Here is a 23,847-nt window from a genome sequence, read left to right as displayed (position 1 = left end):
AGCCTCTCGCACATTACATCAAGAGCAGAAAGTCCTCTCTGAGTATTTAGATTGAAACTTCAGATATAAACGAACTCAGCTGCAGTTTATCTGAGCTGTATAAATAAGATCTGAGCTGTTGTCCGGTGAGTAATAGAGTGCCAAAGAAAGAGTGAACTGATTCAAGAGGAGATACTTCTGAAACGGCATGTGTCAATGAATCTCATGAGAACAAGACTTTGTCTAAAGAAATATGTATTAGCTCAATAAAAAGAACTTTTACAAATCTAATAATAATTACTTAGTGTGCAAAATACCCAGCGGCAATCAGGATATTGTAATCTGAGACCCCCGCCAAACAAAATAAATAAATAAAATAACATCTATGAGATGATTATGTTTTGATGCTCTCCACATGAATGCACTAAGGTTTGTATGGTGGAAAGAAAGTATGTTCATTGCTGCCTTTTGTTCCGATAAACTTCTTTTACAATGCATCTTTCTCACTGTCTCTCCTGGTGATACTCCCACTCCTGCAGATTATAAACCTCCTTTACCCAGATGGAAAAGTTTTGTTGGAATTTCAGCAGTAGTCAGTCTGCAGCTATAAATCAGGTGCTCAGGGTGTGCGTTTTAAATTTCCATTTCCTCCACCCATATTTTGGAATGCCTTAAAATACACATTGCATCAGACCAAACTGTAGTTTCACCAGTGCTGCCCTTGTTCCACTTTTACAGAGTCCAAACCTTGGTGCAGTTAAAATAATGGCAAACTGAGTTTTACCTGAAAAAATGTCTTCAGTAAAAATGTGGTGGTCAGCTCATATTGTAGCGGTGGCAACAAACAAATCAACGCATGGACATTGAGAAGTGTAAAAAGATTTTTGAACTGTAGTAGGTCAGAAGACATCATCGCACTGTATGTGGCCCTGGACACATTTGGATTCAAAGCTAAAAGAATGTGGTCACATGCGTTCCAGCTCCAAATGTGGTTTGAGTGATCAGCTCTCATGACGCATTTGAGTGTGTTCAGACCAGATTGGTGCTGACCACTAACAAATGTTAATACCAGGTCTGAATGCTGTCACAGAGACAGTTCATTAGAATTACACTAGAATTCCAGTATCTTGTGTAATATCTCCAATATGCCCTTTTGTAGTATCAGCTATAAGATGTTTGGAGTCTGAAGGCATCGAAAACACTTCCAGTATAGTTTAAACTATAAGTCTTGCTGGAGCTTTTACCTCTTAAGACTTTCCTCTTGACACCTTGACATTCTCACCGTCTTTTTATTCTTCGACTTAGGTTTGTGTTGGCAAAGTAATACTTGAGAAAAAAAATATTCAATAACAATAACTTTTTTTCTACAACTAGAAATACAGGTTTCATGTTGATAAACTAGGTAATAAATCAGAGTGCAGTGAAGTGTGAACCTTTAAAACTCCTGTGTGTGAACTTGACGAAGAATATCGTAAGATATAGTAGCTCAGCTCCTCTTTTATTATCCTCTTGTAAGTATTTGACTTGTGAATCAGCAGCTGCCACTGAACACACTCGCTTTGACTGGCTGCTGTGATTGATGTATTCGAGCTTGGATGTGTTCTGAGGTGATTAGAGAGGCTCTTGAAGAGAATGTCAGTGTGTGAATGTGTTTCGCACTCTGTGTGAATATGTTGACAGTTGCCGTAACGTTTGAAGACACATTAGAGACTGCTCTGAAATAAACAGCTCAGGTCTGTGCTCTGACACGAGCCTGTAATGTGACCTGCAGGGAGTTGTCAGTTGTTGGACTTGGCACGTAACCTGTATAATAGCAGTAACAGGTGTTCCCGATTCATAGAGTAAGTGATGGGTGCTGTGTGTCTGCTCACAAACTGCCATTACACAATCGTGTGAGTTTGTGTGTCTGCATGTCTGTGTGTATGTGGGGAGCTGTCATAAACTAACTTAAACACTTAGGATTAGTCAATTGGAGGAGAAGTTAATGCCTCTTTGACATCAAAATTAGCAGGTATCCACGTTTTTTAAAATGGTAAAACAGGTGATTGACTCTTTTCCCTGGACCAGTAGTTTGCCTTTCTGTCTTTACAGGCCAATGCCTGGAATTTCAAAGTGCACCGTTGTGCAGCATCACTAAATAAAGACGAACTTTATTTAGCGTGTTCACCCAGGTGTCATGTTTATTGAGAAGCAATGTTTTGTCATTGCAGCGTAACAAAACACGCTGGTGAAATCTTAACTGACGATTGGAACAGTTAACGGAGGCTACAACACATCTTGTTCAGTCATCAACCATCCATCCACTCATTCATTCTCAATACCGCTTATTCTATGACGGTCGGGGGACTAGAGCTAGTCCCAGCAGACATTGGCTGAGAGGTGATGTACACCCTGGACAGGTCATCAGACTGACCAGCATATTTAATTCTATTATTTAGTTGCTGTTGCCAGTTGTTTAATGCTTTCAGCAACAACAGGGCACCTCTAAATATTTACTGACTGACTGTGTCCCAGAGCGTCCTTGTTAGGGGCTGGGCGTGCACTCAAGGTCACCACTGGAAATCAAATCATCTATGACACATTTTGTGGCTAATTACAACCAAGCCAGTGAAGCTGTGAACAGTCTGCTTCATCATTGGACCGGTTTGTTTTCGTAGACCTTGACCCCAATTGGAGAGCTAGTAGTTGTCTTGCTGAGGTGACAGCAGAGTAAAGAATAGGCTCCACCTGCCTGGCAGCTGTATACTGCTCGTCCCTCAGTCAGCAGTGCTGTCAGCCCCTATTGACACACCACCTCGCTCAATCCTCTGCTCCCCGCCTCCTCCTCCTCTCTTATCCTTCACTTTCTGCTCCACAATGGCTTCCTCTCTGTCTTTGACTGCCTGCCTGTCTGTCTGTGTGTCACCATCGATATCAGCTCTGCTTCCTCTCTCCATTCTCCCTCTCTGCAATCTCTTCCTTACTCTGCCACTGTCTGTCTCTCTTGCCCCGCTTATGCCCAACATTCTCCCTCCCCCCCACCACCTACCCCCCCCTCTCTTTTCCATCTGCTGTATGTTTACTTGTCCTCAGTTGACTGCACTGGTGTGACTGCGAGTCCCCCCCCCCCTTTACCCGGCAGCAGCAGACCTTATTTACTCTCATACTAAACAAGCCCAAGGGAGAGCGTGATCCCCGATGACACACACTCACTATCTCCCAGCACATCCCTAACAAGCCACAAAGAAAAGAAGAAACAAGGGATAAAGAAATCTCAGTTTCTGTCTGCAGGCTGTGTGTCCATTAGTGCAGAGAAAATCTGAGAGTGGCAGTGATTAAAGAGAAGCAGCAATTAATTGGCCAGGGCTGCAGAGGTGTTTAAGAGTTGTGAGCCCCTGTTTTGCCAGCTCTATAATTGAGGAGTTGTTCGGAGTAATTAGAGCACCACCACTGTAATGCACTCCAATGGGAACCAGACTTTAAACTCAGTAAAAAAGGAGGGTAAACTCCTGGGCTGTGAAATATTATCGAACCGAACCATGACTGCCAGTTTGATCCAGAGGTTGACAGATAGTGGATCTCCAGTTGCTGATGTAATAACCTTTTTTAATTTTGAATTCTTACTAAGTATCCAATAAAATATGCAGGAATGACTTTGAATCTGCTGGAAAAGGATTGGACGATGGATGATTGATATTCCGCACTGGCCAGAATTAGTTTTGCTGGGTATCCTGTTTTTTTGTTAAATGTCACTCACCTCTTAATACCTACCGTTTGCCCAGACCCCCCTCTGCCAAATGACATGCCCAAAATGAATAAAGTATATCTCTGCAGCTACAGAGTCTATATGAATAATGTTGTTCTTTATATACAAAGGTCATTGTGAGATTTCTGTAGAGATGTAAGTATTTGTAAAGATGTTAGACTGAACACAAAATATGATTTCTTATATCAGTTTAAAATATCCCCTTTGGAATCATGCAGCAGATGAAACCCAAAGTCTCCAGCAGTTCATAGCACAACATCTGAACATTGTTTGTGACAAACTGTATTGTAATAGAAGGAAGCAGAGCAAAGTTATGTTTTAGGAGAGATTTGTTGAGGCATTTATCACAATCTGTGCTGTTTGAGATTGTTCACTATAAAATGTATTTTCGCTTACTGTATATGTCACTCCAGGTTTTTATTCCATCTAAATCTCTGTTGAATATTAATTTTCTCCATTGTCTGCCTGTATTGAATTTTGTCAACTTGAACTAAAGCATTATGTGCTTTTATGCTGGATAGTTATCTGACTGTCCTGTTTTCTCCCTTACAGACGTACGGCTCCTTCCAGGAGGTCCTGGTGTCTTTTGGACGAAGGGTTTTGTGCTACCCACTCCACAGACACTTTGCATTGGTCTCTGCAGCACTACGTGACACAACTAAGATTTTTCAGTCAGGTGAGTGTGGGCTCGAGCAACACACATTACCACAGTGACCTTTGACCTCTGCAGACTGGTCGTGACCCCGTAGCGTTTGCCACATCTCCGTTAGTTTGTAGTCTCTGTGGTCTTTGTGGTTTTTGCTCTAAAACTCAGCTTCAGCGTACTCAAACCTTTTAATGTGGAATCATTTCACTCCACTGTGAACACATGATCATTGCTAATTAGTGTGAATTGATTTTGTCCACCCTGTGGTTTCTTCTGAGTAGCGTTTATTATATGTAAATAAGGCTCAGAGTCTGCCGCCTGCCTGGAAGCAGTGGGATGCAGGTCGATTGTGAGACACCCTGAAAATCAGCATGCTTTAGTGGTACATTGCCTAATAGAAAAACAGCCTTCTGAACTGACACATGGTGTGGAGTTAAAAATAATTAATAAGTATAGTGTGGCGTGTGTTTAAAAGTAAAATTGCTCCAGCTAAGTGAGAGAGTGGCCCGGCTCGCACCTCCTCGGGGGAGCAAAATGTGGATTAGTGGAGAACGGTCTGTTGACTTTGATATCTTGAAGCCAAGAGTAATCTTTAAATCAAGAGTCCCCACGGACAGATGAAACTCTGCAGTGTAAACACACGCAGGGTGTGTGAGGGCTGAGATTATCCAGCTCGTGATGATTTTAATGCTGGTAAATGACAGCAAATTAAAGGCCTTTTAAGCTCCAGATTAGCATTTCCTCGCATGATTAAGTAGGAAGATGAGTTGATCAGGAGAGGCAGTGAAACAGCAGTCTGAGTCGCTCTCTCCCGCACCTTCTTTCTTGTGCACAGGAAACACTGGAACAATGTTTGTCTCATTGTTCCAGTTTTCTGACAGCTCCTACAACATCATACTCAGGCTCTTCTTTGTCTGATAAGATATGACTGTTTATATATGACAGTGCATCAAGGGAGACAAAATGTTATTTCTCTATTATTTTTCTTAATGTCAATTCCAGACTCATAAAAACATTATTACTTGCAAGTGCATGAGTAATAAGGCTTTCCCTTAATGAACTGAAACGCGACAGTTTCCCGGCCTGGCAAGGGCGGGTTTCCTCACAGCATTATTTCACGCACTAATTAATTTGTCAGGATAAGGCAAATGGAAATGCACGCTGCATTTTTAAGACACTTCGTTTAAGTGGCTGTGAAAGCAAACATTCATAGGAATTAGTAAAACAAATCCGTTAATGGCAGCGTGAAGGTTAAGACCTCGGAGGAAATGTTTTCCGTGGGTAAATATTTGAACAAGCCTCTGGCTGCGTGGCGAGGATTCTCCAGGAGCTCCTCCACCTGCTTCTTAAGTGTCTAAGAACCAGTGGGCAGGTACGGAGGAGCAGAGGGGGTGTCAGGGACGACCTCAGGGCCAGGCTGCTATCAACGTCACACTGACAGGACGAGAAATGTCAGCAGAGACGCATGGTGGATGGATCTGTAACAGAGGACCACATCTGTCAGTCATTCAGAAAATGTATGCACCCGTAATGGAATGTTTACCGCAGTTAAATGAGTGGAAGTCAAATTTTAGGTCAAGTAAGCTCTGTGACCTAGATATGGAAAATCAAGGGAGAGTGTTGGCGACCTTTAATTGGATGTGATGCATGGTGTGTGTGTGTGTGTGTGTGTGTGTGTGTGTGTGTGTGTGTGTGTGTGTGTGTGTGTGTGTGTGTGTGTGTGTGTGTGTGTGTGTGTGTGTGTGTGTGTGTGTGTGTGTGTGTGTGTGTGTGAAAAGGACTGAATTATAAGGAAGTGCTGATATTGAATACAGTTATTTGAACTAGATGCACTGAAGTAGACTATGAGGAAGACAGTGATGTCAGTTGGCAGTGCTGTAAAAGCTGAACTTCCCCGGCACATATTAGATCTGACACTGGGTGAAGATGTTCTTCTCTTACCTTTCAAGCACACCATCACTAGTGGCAAAATCAGTCGAATGCAGATCTCCTGCTGCTATTTCTGTTCTATGAAAGACTCTTCTGGTCTCGCTCTCACAAACTGGAAACATTCCTTCTGAACCCTTAAGTTATTTATTTTATCACTGTAACCACCAGACGAGACAATCAGGTGTTCGGTCCATCGGGTTCGGTCATTAAACCAATGAGCGTATATTTAACCAGCATCACTTTTTAAATTTTTATTATGCTTTTATTCATGTCCAAGTTGCTGCCGTCTCTCCCTGGTATTCTAACAATTTCAAAAGGTTTACAGTCCACAATTCTACAAATAATATATATTATATGTAATATAATAAAACAGACTATTAGAAACAATTTGATTAAAATATTAAGCACTGTCATATCTTGTTAGTTGGGATTTCAAAAATTAAAATGTTCTACCCAGAAGAAAATTCATATTTCCATGTTATTTTTGTCCCCTCCACCCAAGTACTTTGACTAGTAAAATCCTTCAGTTCATATTTCTAAGTGAACTATAAGAGAACCAAATCTATTCAAAGTATTCTTGAGATAGTATAATTACACTACGGATATTTTATGTGGCAGATGAGACATTTATCCTTAAAATATATTTGTTTGAAGGCTATAATACAGATTCCATACTGGTTACACTCTAACATTAATAACCTCTACTCATATTTTATGTGTTGTTCCCACTCACCATGTGTTCCATATGTTAATATACATAGAATATATCAATATATTAAAACTATAATGTTAAACCACATAAACCTTTACAGATGTTTTGGAAATAAAGCTCAGAATAAGAAAAAAAAGAACAATTTCAGTAAAAGCAATTTTCACTTTGCTGCGTTTGCAGTTTTTGGAATCGCTAGAGTTTTGTCCAGAAGACACAGCAACCTTTGTTTTCATCCCACACTGCGTCTGTGTCAGCCTGCTCTTTCAGCACTTGTGGACTGCACGTGCTCCCACTGCTCATTGGATAATCGGCTTTTGCCTAATTAACACACCTTTCCCACTTGTCATGGGCATTTCACCAAGAACCACAATGGTGAACTGGTGCAGAGAGCAACCTTTCCTCTAATTTTCCACTAACAACTTCAGCGTTAAAAAGCAGTAAATCTTGGAAGCAAGTGTGTTTTTTCCCCACATGATCCAAGTCCTGAAGTTGAGAGCAGATCTCCCTGCATATGATCCCACACTTAAATGAGAACCAAATGTTTGCTTAAGGTTTTCCTTGCTGCAAGTGTGCTGTTTATTTTGATTGGACTGGAATGTCTCTGGACAATGCCAAGCAGCTCTGCGGAGGTGGAGAGGGGCATTTTCTCTTGCCCTCAGTGGATTGTAGGCCACATCAGAAGACTATTTATATGCCTGATTGGAGGGAGAAATGCTCTGGCAGTTTGGTTTGTTGTATACTTCAGGAAGAAGTCATTTGTCAGAGATTCAGTGCAGTTCTGCAATGTGTGATACATTTGTGGTTTTGACTGCTTGCTAAAACAATTTCTAAATACATTGTCAAAGTGCAGGTGACGACAATAAATCCTGTCATGTGCATTGTAGCTAAAAGCCACCCCCCCATTGGAGACATAAACATTATATAGTTACATTGGCTGGCAGATGATTTATTTCCATCAAACCTTTATGTAATAATTTTAATGTAATCTACTGAATAGTAGATCCCATGCTGAATACAAGTATCACACGGAATATCCATTGACTTAAGACATAACTGAAAAGAAAGATTTTAACAAACAACAAAATAGTTTACTACATCGAGATACATAAGTGTTATTTTATTAATCATAATAAACCTAATAATAATTTCAATAAGTATTTGTCTGAGATTCAGTAAATTTAATGGTAAATAGATCATTTCAATAATTGTAGTGTTTGCCATTTCTATCTGAACAATTGTGTATATATATATAAACATAGATATCCTATTTTTTTATGGTGTGTTTCATCTAGATTGTATGAATTGTTGTTTTCTTTACCACAGAATGGACTCTTCATATCTAAAAACTTTATATTTACATGGATTTACATATATTTACATCTCTGTGGAGGCCGCCATGTTTTTTACTGTCGTCCAAACTGGACAAACTAAAACCTTTTGAGTTTTCATGACAACTGAAGTTCACCACATGTTTTCTGTCATGTTGAGAAGGGGAGGGTGAGATGAGGAGACTTCAGCTGCAACATGCAACTTCACCTCTAGATGTCACTAAATCCTACACACTGAACCTTTAAATCCCCAAAAGAACATGATTATCCAGAATGAACAGGAGTCATTTGTTAAATTTCAATTCATTTCCCAACAGCTTTTATGCCGCTCTCAAACATGAACTCCAGAGAATGTCTGCACAATGGACTCCGGAGTTTCTCTGGAGTTGTCTTTCATGTATGAATAATGCAGCGGGAGATTCTCTGCTCAGACGTGTTCCCAACAACACAGAAATCTCCGGGGCGATCATGTGAGGTGGTGCAGCAGGAAATGCGGATGTAATGTATTAATTCAGCTGCGGATATCACGTTTTTATTTACTGCACATTGACACAGGTGTCGGCCTGTATCACCAGAGGGTCTGACAGCAGCTTTAATGTAAGGTAGATACGTATTAACATATGATTTGATGATATGATTTCCCTATTTTTGTTAGCTGTAAACAAACCACAAAGTTGCTCTTTATTTAGCCCATTGTTCATTAAAGCACATGTAAGTTCTCATACTTCCCTACTCATCTAACTCTACATAGTCACGGTTTATGTGCAGAGCTTTTTGAGATATTCATCACAATTTCCGTTGCCTCCACCCAAAATTGCACGGAGGTGAATGGAATTTAGTTTATGGTGCTCAAGCATCGTGAAACACACAAACACATGTTCTTTGGCATGAGACATTTGCATTCAACCAGAGGGTGTGGCAACAATATCTGTATCTGTTTGTTTTGTGAACAATGTTTCTCGGCGTCATGGCATCTCTGGTCATTGCTGCAGCCATAGCCTTATTTTGTTTCTTAAATTTTATAAATCAAAGTAAAGCATAAGCTGAATATCACATTTCCCAAATATTTCAAAAACTGAATCAGAAAGCAGACTTGTAAGCAGTGGCTGTGTCCATATTTCATACTACATACTAATGCTGCGCAGCTGTAATGCCTTCACACTAGAAAAGTGGCAAAATAATCAAGTAATTAAAAGCCTTAAGCTGTAAAACAGATGCGGCAAATCCACACTAAACGTTCAAGCTGCAGCGCTTGTGACATGAGATTCACAAACTTCTCAAGAATAACAAAACAATACTCTTCATTTAGGGCCACACTCAGGAGTTTTTTTGCCAGACAAAAATACAGATGTCTTTTACAGATTGAAATTGTGTGACATGGTGCTATGCACAGTTGTAATAACATTCATCACCCTGCTGGATTGAATTATTGACGTCTTTGTAATGTGTGAATCAGGCTCTCGTGATTGTCAGATCACAGGAAAAGTGGATTCGGATCAGGACGATTATGATGCTGCACAATAGCTGAATTGACTGAATAGAATAGATGTCAAGTGGAAAATCATCAAAAAACATTCAGTGCTATTTTTGACGGATGAAAGCAAACGCACGTCAGAAAAAAAGTCTGAACAGAACCATCATTAAATTGACAGAACAGATGCCAAAAATATACTTGTCTTTTCATTGGCTCCTTTGTCTCAGATGAACCGTTTCTTAACCAGGAACTCGTCTTAAAGCGTATGGATCAAATTACTCTGCAGCTCACTGGAGTTTTCCTCTGATCCTGTACCTTTTATGTATGGAACAATGACTGAAAGCTTTTAGATTCATGCTGTGTCTGCCAGCAGCTGGAGTACATTGTCATCCTTAATACTGAGCGAGAATAACACTGTTACACTGTTTTTCCATTTGCCTGCCACGGTGTGTTCCTGTGCCCAGGGAGAGCTTGTGTCCTCAAATGCCTGCTGGATATTCACCGAGTCTTCAGGGAGAACGAGCCGGCCTACATACTGAACGATCTGTACATCACAGACTACTGCATCTGGATCCAGAGGGTCAAGTAAGTTCAGCATGCGCACACACTCACCTCAGAGACCTTCACCTAGAGAATAACTGCAGAGTCAAAGTCAAGGAAAGTGCCACTCAGCCTCCATGATGCATCAGTGCCTTAGAGGAGAGGATTAGACAAGTCATTTGTCATAGCAGGGACAATTCTGCGACCAAGCCAGGGATAGATGCAATCGCCATCGTCTCCATTATCATGTGTCAAAAGTACTATCAGTGAATCTGAAAGAGGCAGCTGCACTCTGCAGATTCTCTTTGTGCAGAACTTTTAATGTATATGTGTGTCTCTCTCTCTCTCTCTCTCTCTCTCTCTCTCTCTCTCTCTCTGTGTACTGGGGCCTCTCAAATTCTCCCTTCTTGTGATCATCCACTTGCATTTCAAGCCAATCTTGCAAAATCTGCACTTTTTCCTCCGATGATATAGGTTTGATAGCTCTCTCCTCCTCCCTGCACATATTTTACAATTACTTACACATTTTAAATCTGAGCCTGCGAGCGCATTACTCAGTAATGAGCTCTGTTTTACTCTTGGCAAGGGTTCAGCCAAGTGGTGTGCTCGTCTGGAAAAAGCCCAGTTGAAAAATGTGTGCCTGATGTTGTAGGCTCGGCGCCCAGATGCAGACACGATAAAAGGTCCAGTGGGATTTAGTGCCGTTTTTCAACCCCTCTCTCTCCCTCTCCTCAAATTCTCATTTCTACATTTTTCCAGCAGAAGTCTTGAATTCTGCTCTTAACGGATGGATGGATAGATGCTATGGATGCCAGGGGTCATAATGCATGGGAGCAATCAGCAGCTCAGTTTAGGGTCGGTGATCTCTTTTCTCTTCAGGACAGGGACCATGGAGAAGACACACCTTTAATCTTCCTCTGCAGGTCCACAGAGCTGCTGAGGCTCATTCGCTCCCTGAGATTCTCAATCAATCTCACTCTCTTCAGACCTGAGGGGCATTGGCACACTGCCTCTCCTCCCTGCATCTCTTCTCTTTTCCATTGCAGTGCATTGGAACTAAATGTCCGCTTGACCTAATGTGCTGACATCTTACTACGCCCCTGCATCGATCATTAAATGGATTAGTCCGAGCTCTGGTAGCACTGCCCTGTGATTGAATTGATACATTTCCATCTTTCATGTATTGTTTCTTCCTTTCAATAATGAAAGCGAAGTTAAGTTTCTTTGTGTGCCCTCGTGTAAACTATCATTTTGTGAAAAAAGACATTCAGATCAGTGAAACCACTTCTATCACCTCCCACCACTTGAGAGAGCAACCAAAGCTTGTATTGATTTCTGTTGTGTATGAGTGTTCTGGTTCCATAGACATTCCACACAGTCTCCAGTTGTGGTTTGTGAAAGTATGTTCCCATGGTTGTAGTGTTAGTGAAGTGGCCATTTTAAACCTACCTGTTTGGAATAGACTGATCTCTTGCCCTGTGTTGATGCTGAGGAGCTACTTCAGAATTATTCCTTGTCATCAGTGAGTTCTACAATATACTGACACTTTATACTGTTTGTCTGCTGGACGTTGTGTGCAGAGCCTTTTGTAAACAAGCTTTCATCCTACCTGGTTTTCCTGCAGTGAAGATTTTATAGTCAATATTTTTTATAAAATGAAACAGAATAAGCTATATTTCTGTTTATGTGTGGTGTAAATATAAGTTTGAATTATTTTTTTTATTATTTCAGAGGTCTGTTCAGCAATCAATTCACAGCTTCTCAAAATAAAAGCTCTTTAATTCAGCTCAATATGAAGCATTACAGCTTCTTAATGCTTTTATTTAGAAGAAGTGATCCTATGAATGTTGTCGCCATAGTGGAGATCAGCACCATCGACTCCTGTGAATGTCTGTCAGTCTGATATATTAATATATTTATAAAAATGGTCTCATTAAAAAAGTATCTGGCTGTGATTTGACCAAGTTGCCTGCCGCTACTGTAGATTATCAGAAGTTCAACTTTATCCGCAGACTGAAGGTAGACTGCCCCGCCCCCACTGCTGCTGCAGAGCGCTGATTGCCTGTTTATTTAAATCGTATTAATATTGAAAGTATTGCATGTCCTAATCTCACCAAATTCGACACTTTCCTTCCTCGAGCCATTAAGAGTAAACATCGAAAAGAACGGTTCATGAAATATGCGTTCCACAGACAGACAGACAGGCGCTTGTGGAATTGGTGAGCAGACAATATTTTTTCAAATCTAACGCAGCACAGGAGAACCAGGCCCCTCTGATGTTTGGAATGACAGGTTAACTCACACCATCTTCGCCTATCACACATGCGGTTTGTTGTGGCAGCTCTTTTGTGTCGTCTGACAGGTTTGATGTCAGATTGTGTAGCCATTGTTTCCTTCAGTGTGACATATTCCCCCGTGCAGGATTTGTCATACTCGGCTAAGTGAGTCGTCTCTGGGAGCCGGGCGGTAAAATGAGATGTAATCTATACCCCCCCCCCTCCCATGCAATCCCTGTATCTTGTCACTCCCTGCCACCAGCGAGACAGACGTGATCAGCTGTGCATGATGGACACAGCGATTAATGGGTGTTTGTTGGCTCAGGGGTTGATTTATTTAGTCTCCTCGCTGTCCCACATGCATTTCAACTCCTAAAGTTCCTCTGACTGCCGAGACATCGGTCTCAAATTTACAACCTCATAAAGGCTTCAGCGTGATTTAAGCCCCGAGGCAGGCGCCCTCCTTTACTCTCCCACACAGTCAGAGGACAACCCTGCGCACTGAAATCAAGAGTGCAAACTCAAACCAATTTACTCTTTGCGTTGTCTCAGTCATGTGCAACTCGAGTTTAGTGTTTTTTCACTGCGGTGGTGATCGTTCCAGATTTTAACACACTCTTCCTCTGTGGAAACAGTTTTAACTTGGCCCTCGCACACCCATCCAGTCCTAATTATCTGTGAATTGTTAGCAGAGAGCATAATTCCAAATGGAGCAGCAGCGTCTCCAGTCCATTAGCCTCGGTGTTTCCTTTTGAAGGTCCTCAGATGCCAAAGCCCCTGCAGAGCTGCTGGACTGCAGACAAAAAAAAAAGCGAGTCGCCTCACTTTCTCTCTTTGTCTTCGCTCCCTTTATCAAAAAGCTTGGAGGGAGGCCAACGTAGATTCATGGCAGCCAGCACAGACAAAGCTTATAAGCCTGGTGTTGTGTTACAGTACCTCAGTTAAATCAGAAGGGCTACAACTTCCTTTTTCAGTGCAGGTTCACTCAAAAACCACCCACCCACCCTTATTAAATGGGTCAATTAGATTCTAACTGAAAAAAAACATGGCAGCTTACAAGTGATGTGCTCCAGGGTGAATCTGAGAGGAGGAACGTGAGGTGAGTTTCCATATGATGTCATCGTTGCAAGGGGGAAACTGACTCTCTGGGTTTTCTTTTCTCTTTTATGGAGTGAATTTGTGACTTTTGGAAACAATTTGACAATTTGACAATTTGACAATCATACTTTGTTCCGAAGGCCGGAAAAAACTTCAAGGATGGACTGAAAATAACAGGAAAATTAAGTACTTAAGTAGTTGTGAATGGTAGGTGTGTGAACAGTCCTCAGAAACAACGGGTGTGGTCTCCACTGAAGAGATAGAATACAGTGAAAGAAAAAGAATGTGTGTTGTACCACATGAAAACAACAAGAGGCTGCCAAAAATGAAGTTGTAGACATTCATTCTTTCCTTTTTGGAGTATGCAGCAGCCCTCAGGCTCTCTTCCCGCTCTCTCTTCCTCCCTCATCTCATTCATCCTCTGCATTGTGTGCACGACAATGCCTTTGGTGAGAGTTGTCGGCAGCTCCCCCGCAGGGAAAAGCATCTGGAGCTGTAATAACTGGGAACGTCTCGGGGCAACAAGGTCAAATTTGGGGTCAGCGTGTCAGCTGAGACCGGTGGTCAAACGCCTCGAAAGTGCACTTGTGCGTGTTGGCGTGGTGTTACACCCCCCAACCCCCCACTGAGCGAGGCTGTTCACTTCACCTCAGTACACCTCTTTGTGTGATTGTAAAACATAAGACACTTATTACCCCAGATTTTCACTTTAGCTACTTACGCAATAGGTGTTTTAATTTTACTCGTGCCCAAGGGCTTTTTACTGGAGTATTAAAATTAGCCATCTGAGGATATTTCTGTGGTGCAATGCTCCCTCTGTGGAAGGAAGTGGGGGATTTGTGCTCTAGCCAAGCCTGGCAGCTTTTCTGATCCCCCTCCCAACCGCACAGCTGATGTGACACCCAGATGTTCCCTGGAACCAGGCATCCTTAAACAGCTGTCAAACGCCCGTCCTGAAGGCTTTGAAACAGATAATGGAGCTGCTCTATCTGATGATAGCCTCAGCACTGAAGGAGATCCTAGAGGCCCCGCTGGGGAGAACAAAGACACAAATGTCTCCCAGCTAACGGGGATAAGTAGTACAGATTTCCTCCCAGCATGATGCCACTCCAGCTTTTTGTCTTGAGCACACAGGCTCATCTTAAACACAGACTTACAAACCATGTTTGCATAATTTCCTCTATCCATATTCCGAGTGCCCACTCCACTTATTACAGTCAATTATATTGTCTGGATTTTCTTTGTCTTTGCAGCCTCACAAGGCCTATGCATTTAGAGGAAGTTCAGTTAAACAACCAGCTATAATCTTTAGAGATATCTAAACAGAATGAATAACTGCTAATACATTTTCTAAAGACTTAACTGTCCAAGGAACTTCATGAGTCAAAAGACGAGAACAATCCCACGATCCCAACAGAAGAGCAACTCCGACCTGAAGATTTTAACTTTCCAAGTTGCAGTGTAAAAACAAGAGCTTTCAGATCCAAGCCTGGGGGCTTTGGCTGTCTTGTGCACAGACCAGTCCAGTGCCTGCGATAAGTGGAAATACTGTGTGTTCATGAAAGTTTCAGCTCGACTTTTAAACTTAAATGATGAACTGGTAAATGCAACAAAACCTTGTCTGTTGAGGCACATTAAATTTCTACTACATTCTGACTTGTTCCAACAGAGAGCAAATGCCTGGAAGGAAAATGTCGACAAAATGAGTTTCATCTTTGTAGTTTTGCCCTCTGCTGCTTATGATAATATTGTATTCACCAATGTAATAGCCAGGATCTGAGAACATGGTAACATCTCTACAACAGCGGTCAGACAGTCAGATGATTTGTTTAAACCAGAAGAAAACATATTATGAGAATATATAACCCTCATAGTTGGTCATGATGCGCCATTGTATAAAATAAAATGAGGGCAAAATAATACTATCAAAGAAGTGGTTTGTGTGACACGATGTCCGACCTTGTTAGAAATTAAATGTGTCTTTTGTTGTTCTCAATGGTCCCATTCAAATTATTGGAAAAGCAGCTGCTACAGTGAGAGGAGAGACACAGAAGTGTGTATTTATAACATGAGGTAATAGATTTACAGAGAAGACACTCAGACATTTGTAGTGTGTTCATTGTGCACGAAAAGCAATGAACAAAAAACTAAATTTCTTTGATAGTTGGCCCTCATTTTAACTTATCCAATGAAGCATCATGACCAACTATTAGGGTGCACTCACAATACTTTTCTTGTGGTTTAGACAAATCATCGAAACAAATCATCTGACTGTCTTACTGCTGTTGTAGAGATGTTTCCATGTTCTCAAGAAAATGTCTCCCTAACCCTAACTCCCATCAGGTGTTAGGACAGTGTACACTGGCCCTTTTGGCTCAATGGCCAACTTTTGTTTTGGCTTAACGGAAATAAAGTGTATTAACACTCTGATGCTTAGCAGGTATAATGTGTAGCATGTTCATTATCTCACTTTGGTGCATCAGCATGCAAATATTTGCAGTATTGCTGAGGCTGATGGGAATGTTGTTATTTTTGCATGATTTTTCAGTATTTGACAAATTCAATTTGACCGGCTGATAGTCCTACAGGAAATGTTAGGGAATCACCAAATCTGCTATGATTTATCCTGAACTTGAATGTCTGAACCGAAATCTTGGAAATCATAAAACTCTGTATGGGATTCATCCTCTGGGCACTGACCAGCTGACAACCATTCAAAGAGCGACGATGCTAGCTGGGCAAAAGAAAATGTGTGCATGTACAACAACTGCAAGTACAGTATATGAACCTGTAAGTTGAAAAATCCAGAGGACGTTGACAGCAGATGCCCTGGCTGACATTTTGAATGATTGTTTGAGTTTATTTTCCAGATAAGCAGCGTAAAACTGAGGCATGTCAGCACATTCTTTATGGTCTGTTGTGAAATCCCTGTGCCCTCAGATCTAAGGGTGCTTATCACACCTGGTAGGAGTGACAGCCAAAGCTGCAAAAATAAGATTTGTAAAAAACATGGAGATATTTTTGTCACAAATGTAACAAACTGTGTGTCTGTGTTTCTGCAGTACAGTAACTCTTTTCTCATGCAGCCCTAAGTATAATCTCCAGCACTGGCTCGCTGAATAAATACATCTGTGTTTCTCATTTCTGGAATCGGAGTTGCATCCAGTGCCTCGGACTGTTCCAGTGTTCAGTCACACTGACGGATCACGTCTCCCAGTTTCTGCGTTTATCCCCCTCAGCTAGTGAATGATGCATTTTGCGAGTTACACAGAGGAAATCTGGTGCTCGTATTACACAGATTTATACATCAGAAGACGAGCTTTATCTGAAATGTCTTAAAGAGCGCAGACACGCTAAATGAGTCTCCTTTTTCAATGAACACGAATTCTATGAAAGAAATGTGAGATTGTAATTTAGCTTGGCTCTTTTACACACATACATTCACTCTTCCCATTTTTATCTAAAGACTCTGGCAGATGGAGGTGCCTTTGTCTCGCCAGAAGTTTTCCAACCTTGAAAAAGCCACCCCTCCTCAGTTTAATGAAGGCAAGCCACAACAGCGGTGTAGTAATGACTGGATTGTGTACAACATTATCCCTCCCCCTCCTGGACAGAGCCTTTGTATTCACCGCAGGCTGAGCTTCTCCCACCACAGAGCAAGGGAGGGGAGAGAAAACAAGCGCGCCTTTCCAATGCTAACTCAATAATGACTTCCCACGGGGGAAAGAGAATACAGGGCAGTCTTTGAAGTGGCTGTGCTGCAGGAGGCTCCTCTGCTCCAGTCTCGCTACAGCAAGTTCTCACATGGATTTTATAGAGCCTGGGACCGAAGCAGTCTCCATACAGCCTGTAGACACTCATCCTGATCAGTTGAGGTTACATTAATGTCTTCATATCCTGTAGTCAGTGTTTGAAAAAAACTGTTTGTCATCGTTAAAGTTGGGCAGAACTTGTGAATCTTAGTTTTATTGACATTCACACACTGAAGCCACAAATTACTTGGATCTGATTGCCCAAAGAATGCAGTGGTTTCGGTCGCAAGTCTCCTCTTCAGACAACTTCTGTGTTGACACATGAGCTGAGTGTGTGGAGATTAAACATTTCTCATGAGACAAGGAGCTCAGATTCATTTGTTTAATCTGAAAATTCAGTTTCTCTTCAGTTCACCTCTGTGGGTTAGACATGATCCAACAGCCATTGACAATTTGGGGCAGATATTCATGGTGCCCAGAGGACGAATCAATGACTTTGTTGAAGTTGTTGGTGATGTCTGACTTTTGATGTAGTGCCTCCACGAGGCTGGCATTGACATTTTGTATTCACGCTCCATTAGGATGAATAGTTTTAACAGCTGGTGAATATATATATATATATATATACTTTAAAATAAAAATATATCAGACAACATTCATTAGTAGGATCAATTCATCAATGTTTTTGGTTCTGACGTGTGATTTGTTGTATTTTTCAATTCAATTTTATTTGTGTAGCGTCAAATCATAATATAATTTATCTCAAGGCACTTTATTTTCATAAGTGGACATGTCTTATGTCTTTTTTGACATATTTTAGGTTTTATTTGATAACATTTACAGATTGCTTGGCTTTAGTGTTCTACATTTCACTCACAGCTCTATGATTGATACCACAGGGGGAGATCTTTCTTCAAAAAATCCATTTCTTGGTTCTGTTTGAGCTGGCAAGTTGCCCAAGCGTCTTAGCATGATGGACTTCAGTGGATTTCAGCTACCGTTTTCAAATTCTGCCACAACGTGACAGAGAAAAACAGAACATTTTTGGATGAAGGTGAATGTCAGAAAGGAGAGTCTCCCCCTCCCCTCCCTCCTGCCATTCCCTCTTCATTCTTTTCTGTTCCTCAGTGTGCAGAGACAAACGTGTAAGACGATACATCACAACTATGAGATCTGTTTACACAGTCCCTCCTGAGGTCTTAAATGAATACACAGCCTCTCCATGCTGCTTCCATAAACACTTATGGCTCCGGAATAGGGAGCTCATTAGGACTGCACGGTAATGAGGAGCCATCCTGGTGCTCAGCAGTGGGTTAATTGGGCCAGAGAGGGCAACAGGAGCCGAGTGTGAAAATGTGAATGGCAGCGGAAGAGTAGCCTCTCCACACGTACACACACCCCCCTCTTCACATTAACACACACACACAAGTTTCGCTCACACATTTTATCCCACTCTGAATGGACATAGTCTGAATCGCAGTGACCCACAGAGGTCAGCTCGTAATCACCATGGCAATGGGGGCGGCACACAAGCCCGGACCGCGCTGAGGGACGAATAGCCACCACTTAAGTTTTTGGCAGCATGGCGGGCATTCCCAGCGTGAATAATGTGCAGACAGGGGCCTCCCAACAATCTGATGGCTTTACACAAATGGGGCCTTGTGGGAGGACATTCATCAGCAATAAAACACCTCTCTCTTCAAGGAGTCTGTTGTGTCGTCTGTGGTGACACAGCTCCGAACCTGAGGCTGGCCGACAGGAACATTGTTTAATGTACTGCTTTATGAGGGCTTTCTCTTAATCTTAATCTTTAGAGACGTTCGGCTGTGAGACTGCAGTTTGGAGCCTTTCTCTCTCCAGACGTTTATCGACTGTATTGCAGTCAGACTTTTTGACCGTTCAGGGTTACCCTGCTTCTTTTCCCTGTGTTAGTTCAGTTAGTTCCCAGTGCTGCCTGATTGTTAAGTAAAACAAATTTTAAGCTCTGTTTTCTTCTCTCAGGCTCAAAATATTCTCAGGGGTTCGTTGGCTGCTCTTGAAATGATTTCAAAAGTTTTAAGAGCATCTGTTTTCACACATGCACTTTGACGAATGTCTGTTCAATGCAGCGTTTGCCTTTCACACATGAACAACGTAGCAGGAGATTCTTTGCTCAGACGTGTTCACAACAACACAGAAATGTCTGGAGCATTCAGTTGAGGGGTGGCGCAGCGTGTAGAGGCAGGACGTACTGTGTCCTCTACGTGTGTGGCTCCGCCTCTTCATCCCGAAACATTTGTATTCTTTTCGTTTTTTTCTGTCACGTTTTAGAAACGTCATCGACACACCCACTAGCTGGCGGTGAAGCCTCCTGTATTCTCACACATTCATTCTCATTGGCTCACTTTGACATTATCTGAAGTTTTTAATAAGGGTGCTAAACTCCAGAGAAAGTCTGGAGCTTCTCACTTGGTCATTTGTATGCAGCCCCTCCGGAGAATGTCAAGAGATTATCTGGACTTCAGTGCCTGTGTGAAAGCTCTTGCCTAGAATACAATGTGCCTCTGCTCAGTTTCATCCTCCTCAAGTATAATCTGGTTGTTATCAATCACTGTTACACCTCCTCTTGCACTGTGCTGCAGCCTCTCACTGTTGGCATAGACTCTCAGGATGCAGAGGCGAAAGTGTGCGTGGGGGGAGGAGGAGTGCGCCTCTCTCTGTAATCCCTCTCAGTCTCTTATCACCTCTTACAGGGAGAGCAGCAGTGGGGGAGGAGAAGAGCGCTGTGTATCAGCAGCACTCCTCTCCTCTACATTATTAAACATCCCTATTTCCATATTTCATTGAGCCCCCCGCGCCTCAGCAAATCGCGGACTACTTAGCATTCAGATGAGAATGGGATTTGTTTAATGGGTATTAGATTTGTAGATGGTTATCCTGTGGCTATGTCTTCACCACACAGAGCCAGTCGATCAGTCGTAGTGCCACTAATGAAGTCGTACTTAGATGGTTCTTTTGTTTCACTCTGCGTACTCACTTATCAGTTTAATTAAGAAAACTGACTTTTTCATTTGCTAACCCCATTTCTCCCTCCTTACTCTCACAGGTCTAAGAAGGTGGCAGCCTTTTCTGCAATGTTACAAAAAGCCTCTCTGCGGAAAAAAGACTTGGAGCTGGAGCTGGAGGAGCTGGAGGAAGCAGCCGCGATGGTGGCGGAGGACGAAGAAGAAGAAAACGAAGCCGAAGAGCAGGGAGCTCCCAAGGGCGCTCCGACATCCCGCGGTGACAGCAGCGGCGCTTCCAGTGACAGCAGCAGCAGCAGTGGCTCATCTGATGAGAGCGAGGAATCTGAGGCTGAAGGGCAGGGATGCACCGACTCCAGCAGGAGGGGAGGAGGTGGAGGAGGAGAGACGTCTAAGGACAACCCTCCCCTGCCCCAACCCACCTCCGCTGCCTCTCCCATCCCCCAGGAGCCGACGAGCACACTCCTCTCGGCGGAGAGAAAAGTGGACGCCCTCCCCGCAGCTTCAGAAAGCACCAGACAGCTGATCGAGGAGCTGGGGGAGCGGGTGGCAGAGGAGCTGAACGTCTCTCAAGGCTCCAGCTGCAAAGCGGAGAGAAGCCGTTCACAGCTGAGCAGCACTGAAGCAAAGACTGAAGCAACATCTGTGAGGAGCAGCGGTGGGACTGTGTTAGAGCTGAGTCCTCGTAGAAACCCTCTGCACATTGTCCAAACACAGGACCATCCCGATGACAGTGGCTTCATCAGCTAAGAGGAACTGATGTGGAACTTGAAAGACTCTTATTAAACTGAAATGAACTGTTAACTCCATTCAAGTGTAAGAAAACCTGTTGGACCATTTTTCTCCTAATATTTTTCTTTCTACTTCTGGAATTTTTCCAAGCTTCTGCTTTGTGCAGCTGGGATTTTATTCTTTAACATTTTTCTAAAGGACTTTATTTACTGTCTTGAATTATATTATCTTAAAAGATGAACTCAAAGCCTCATTAAAATCCTTATTACCTATTCATATGGTTTTTTCCCTCCTTATTTCATTGAGGAACACTAACCTCCTTATTCTGTCTAGTCTAGTCTTATCTTGACTGTTTTTGTCTTTGCTGCTCTCTTAATAAATGAATTAATAATCTATGCTCCATGACTAGACTTGATCCCTCAGCTATATTTGATTTTGTATGAATAACTTGAGTTCCTTTTTTGAGTGTAAAACTTCACAACTCCCCATGTATATTCCCATGCTCATATTAACATATTTATCCTGTATATTCATGTCTGGCTCTCATAAACGCAGCAGGAATGTCATTCCAGGAAGCTGACAAATGTTCATCACTCAGCAGAGATGCCTGGCAGAGCTACTTTGAGGGAGCTATGCTTTTCCTAATAAATAGTAGGAAATACGCTAACACCTTTTCTAAAGCCCCAGCATTGATTGAAGTGGAAAAGACTCTGTCGGCACTAAACGGGGCCGTGGAGCACGCGGGAGTGATTGATTCGTCTGGCATGAATGGAGGAGCGCCGTCAACGCAGCTCAATATCATCAGGCGCGTCTAGCAGGCGAGAGAAAACAAACAAGGAAGCACATGTCAGGCAGATAGATGAGGGCTGCGAGCGGTGCTGCGGCACAGCAGCCGTTTGTGTGAGAGATAAGTGCACCATGGGGCCCGAGGCAGCGGCGAGATAGAGGAGCAGAGGGGCAGCAGAGAGAGGAAAACGGTGTCAGCAGCACCTCTGGGCAAAGAGGTGAATTTGAACTTCTCCTGAGTCGACTTGTGACGATTATCATAAGTGAATGATGGAGAAGAAATACAGAAATGACCCAAATTAGCAGAGTTTCTCGGGTTGTGTGATCATCTGGGTCATAAGTAGTTGAGGGAGTGACTGATCAAGCACAGCCAAAGTTTTGCCTCAGGCTCTTCCATCCTCCGCTGAATGGAGGCAGCTGAGGAGACGGAGGGGATGATGGCTGCTTAGATGGGCAGTGTCGGCAGTATTGTGTTACCGAGATGGATGGTGTTGTGGGGCACCTCCCAAGAAGAGACAAGCCCCTCTTGGGAGCGAGCATCACCATCGCAGTGAGGGAGATGAGTTACGCCGTGAGACTCAGCCCATTTAACCCCCCCCCCCTCGTTCATTCTGGGGACACGTGTGTAGGGGACTGTGCATCCCCCAGCAGGCGGTTGTTCCCTCTCCCCACTGGGGTTTCACAGTGATTAAGTGACACTGGGCTCTGTTCCCGTTTTTCATCTTAAAGTTGCCTCCATATTCCGCCGTTAGCACTGCCGTCTCTGAGTCTGACCGAAGGCCCAGCACTTCTCCTGGTTCCTCTGCAATTAATACTCTTCACCAGCTGACATTTTTCAAGGGACTGGGCCACGTTTTAATGAAGGTAGCTGATGAATTATACAAGGCAGTAATTAATGTGATGTCTGTGTTCTATTTTGACTTGGATCTGATAAATCAGCCCCTTATTCATGTGCAGAGTGCCCTCTGACCCCCAAGGGGCTAAGAAACGGGAGTAATGTGCTCAGGTGCTCTTGTAGGCCATCTTGGAAATTAGCCCATTAGCAGCAGTACATGTGCAATCATGAAGGTAGGTTCTACCACGCCCCTTGATGGATTAGCTTTTTACCAACCCATCTGCAGGGTTTCCCATTTAATACCTGGACAGCGGAAGAGTGTCGTCATGAAGAAATGGTTTCTAGACGTCTAATGATAATGTCATCACTGGACTGACCAGTGGGAGGACCACACACGTCCACATGGCTGGGCCAGCAAAATTCCATATTTGTAAATAGTTTTCCTCTTAATAATTCACCATTTTGCTGTATTTGCTTTATTGCCAAGGTTAGATGAGAGGATTGAGACCACACTCAGTACAAAGCTACAGCCAGTAGCCAGTGCAAAGAAGGGAATATGAACAGCTTGATTCCTGCCAAATGTAAAACCTCAAAAACTAATTGGAGTCACTGCACCCGACTGAGAATATTTAATGTTTTAAGTGATGAGCTTTTGTGGTACTGGGAAATAGATTTGTTATTAACTATTGGACAGAGTCAGGCTAACTGTTCCCCAAGCTTCCAGGCTTCATATTCATGGGACAGATCAGAGTGGTATTGATCTTCCCACCTAACTCTCAGAGAGATGGAGCTTTCTGAAGCTATTTTCAAATTGTGTTCAGACATTTTGAACAGCACAGCAGGACAGTGCAGGGACATTTCCAGTATCATTCAGAGATATTTGTATGTTTATAACTATACGTTTTGTAATAGATAATAATTCATATTTTTCTATACGTTTCATGTGGGCTATTCCAGAGGTCTGTAGGCATTGGCACAATCCTCAGACAAATGTTCACAACTTAAATATTAGA

The 23,847-nt window shown here is 42.6% G+C and overlaps 1 protein-coding gene across 2 annotated transcripts in view; it reads left to right on the top strand.

The window, feature by feature from the left end:
- shq1 (SHQ1, H/ACA ribonucleoprotein assembly factor) overlaps window positions 1–21,608 on the top strand; it is a 35,180-nt gene extending 13,572 nt beyond the window's left edge. For both annotated transcript variants that reach the window (XM_069512748.1, XM_069512755.1), the window contains exons 10-12: window positions 4,277–4,400; window positions 10,278–10,398; window positions 20,565–21,608. In XM_069512748.1, coding sequence (XP_069368849.1) covers window positions 4,277–4,400; window positions 10,278–10,398; window positions 20,565–21,231 — 912 coding nt within the window. In that variant the 3' untranslated portion in view covers window positions 21,232–21,608. The remainder of the gene's footprint in view (window positions 1–4,276; window positions 4,401–10,277; window positions 10,399–20,564) is intronic.
- Window positions 21,609–23,847: the final 2,239 nt, after the last annotated feature.

The sequence above is a fragment of the Paralichthys olivaceus genome, chromosome 2 (genome assembly GCF_024713975.1).
Source record: "Paralichthys olivaceus isolate ysfri-2021 chromosome 2, ASM2471397v2, whole genome shotgun sequence".
In the NCBI taxonomy this organism is placed as follows: Eukaryota; Metazoa; Chordata; class Actinopteri; order Pleuronectiformes; family Paralichthyidae; genus Paralichthys; species Paralichthys olivaceus.
This window is presented reverse-complemented; position numbering and strand designations above follow the sequence as displayed.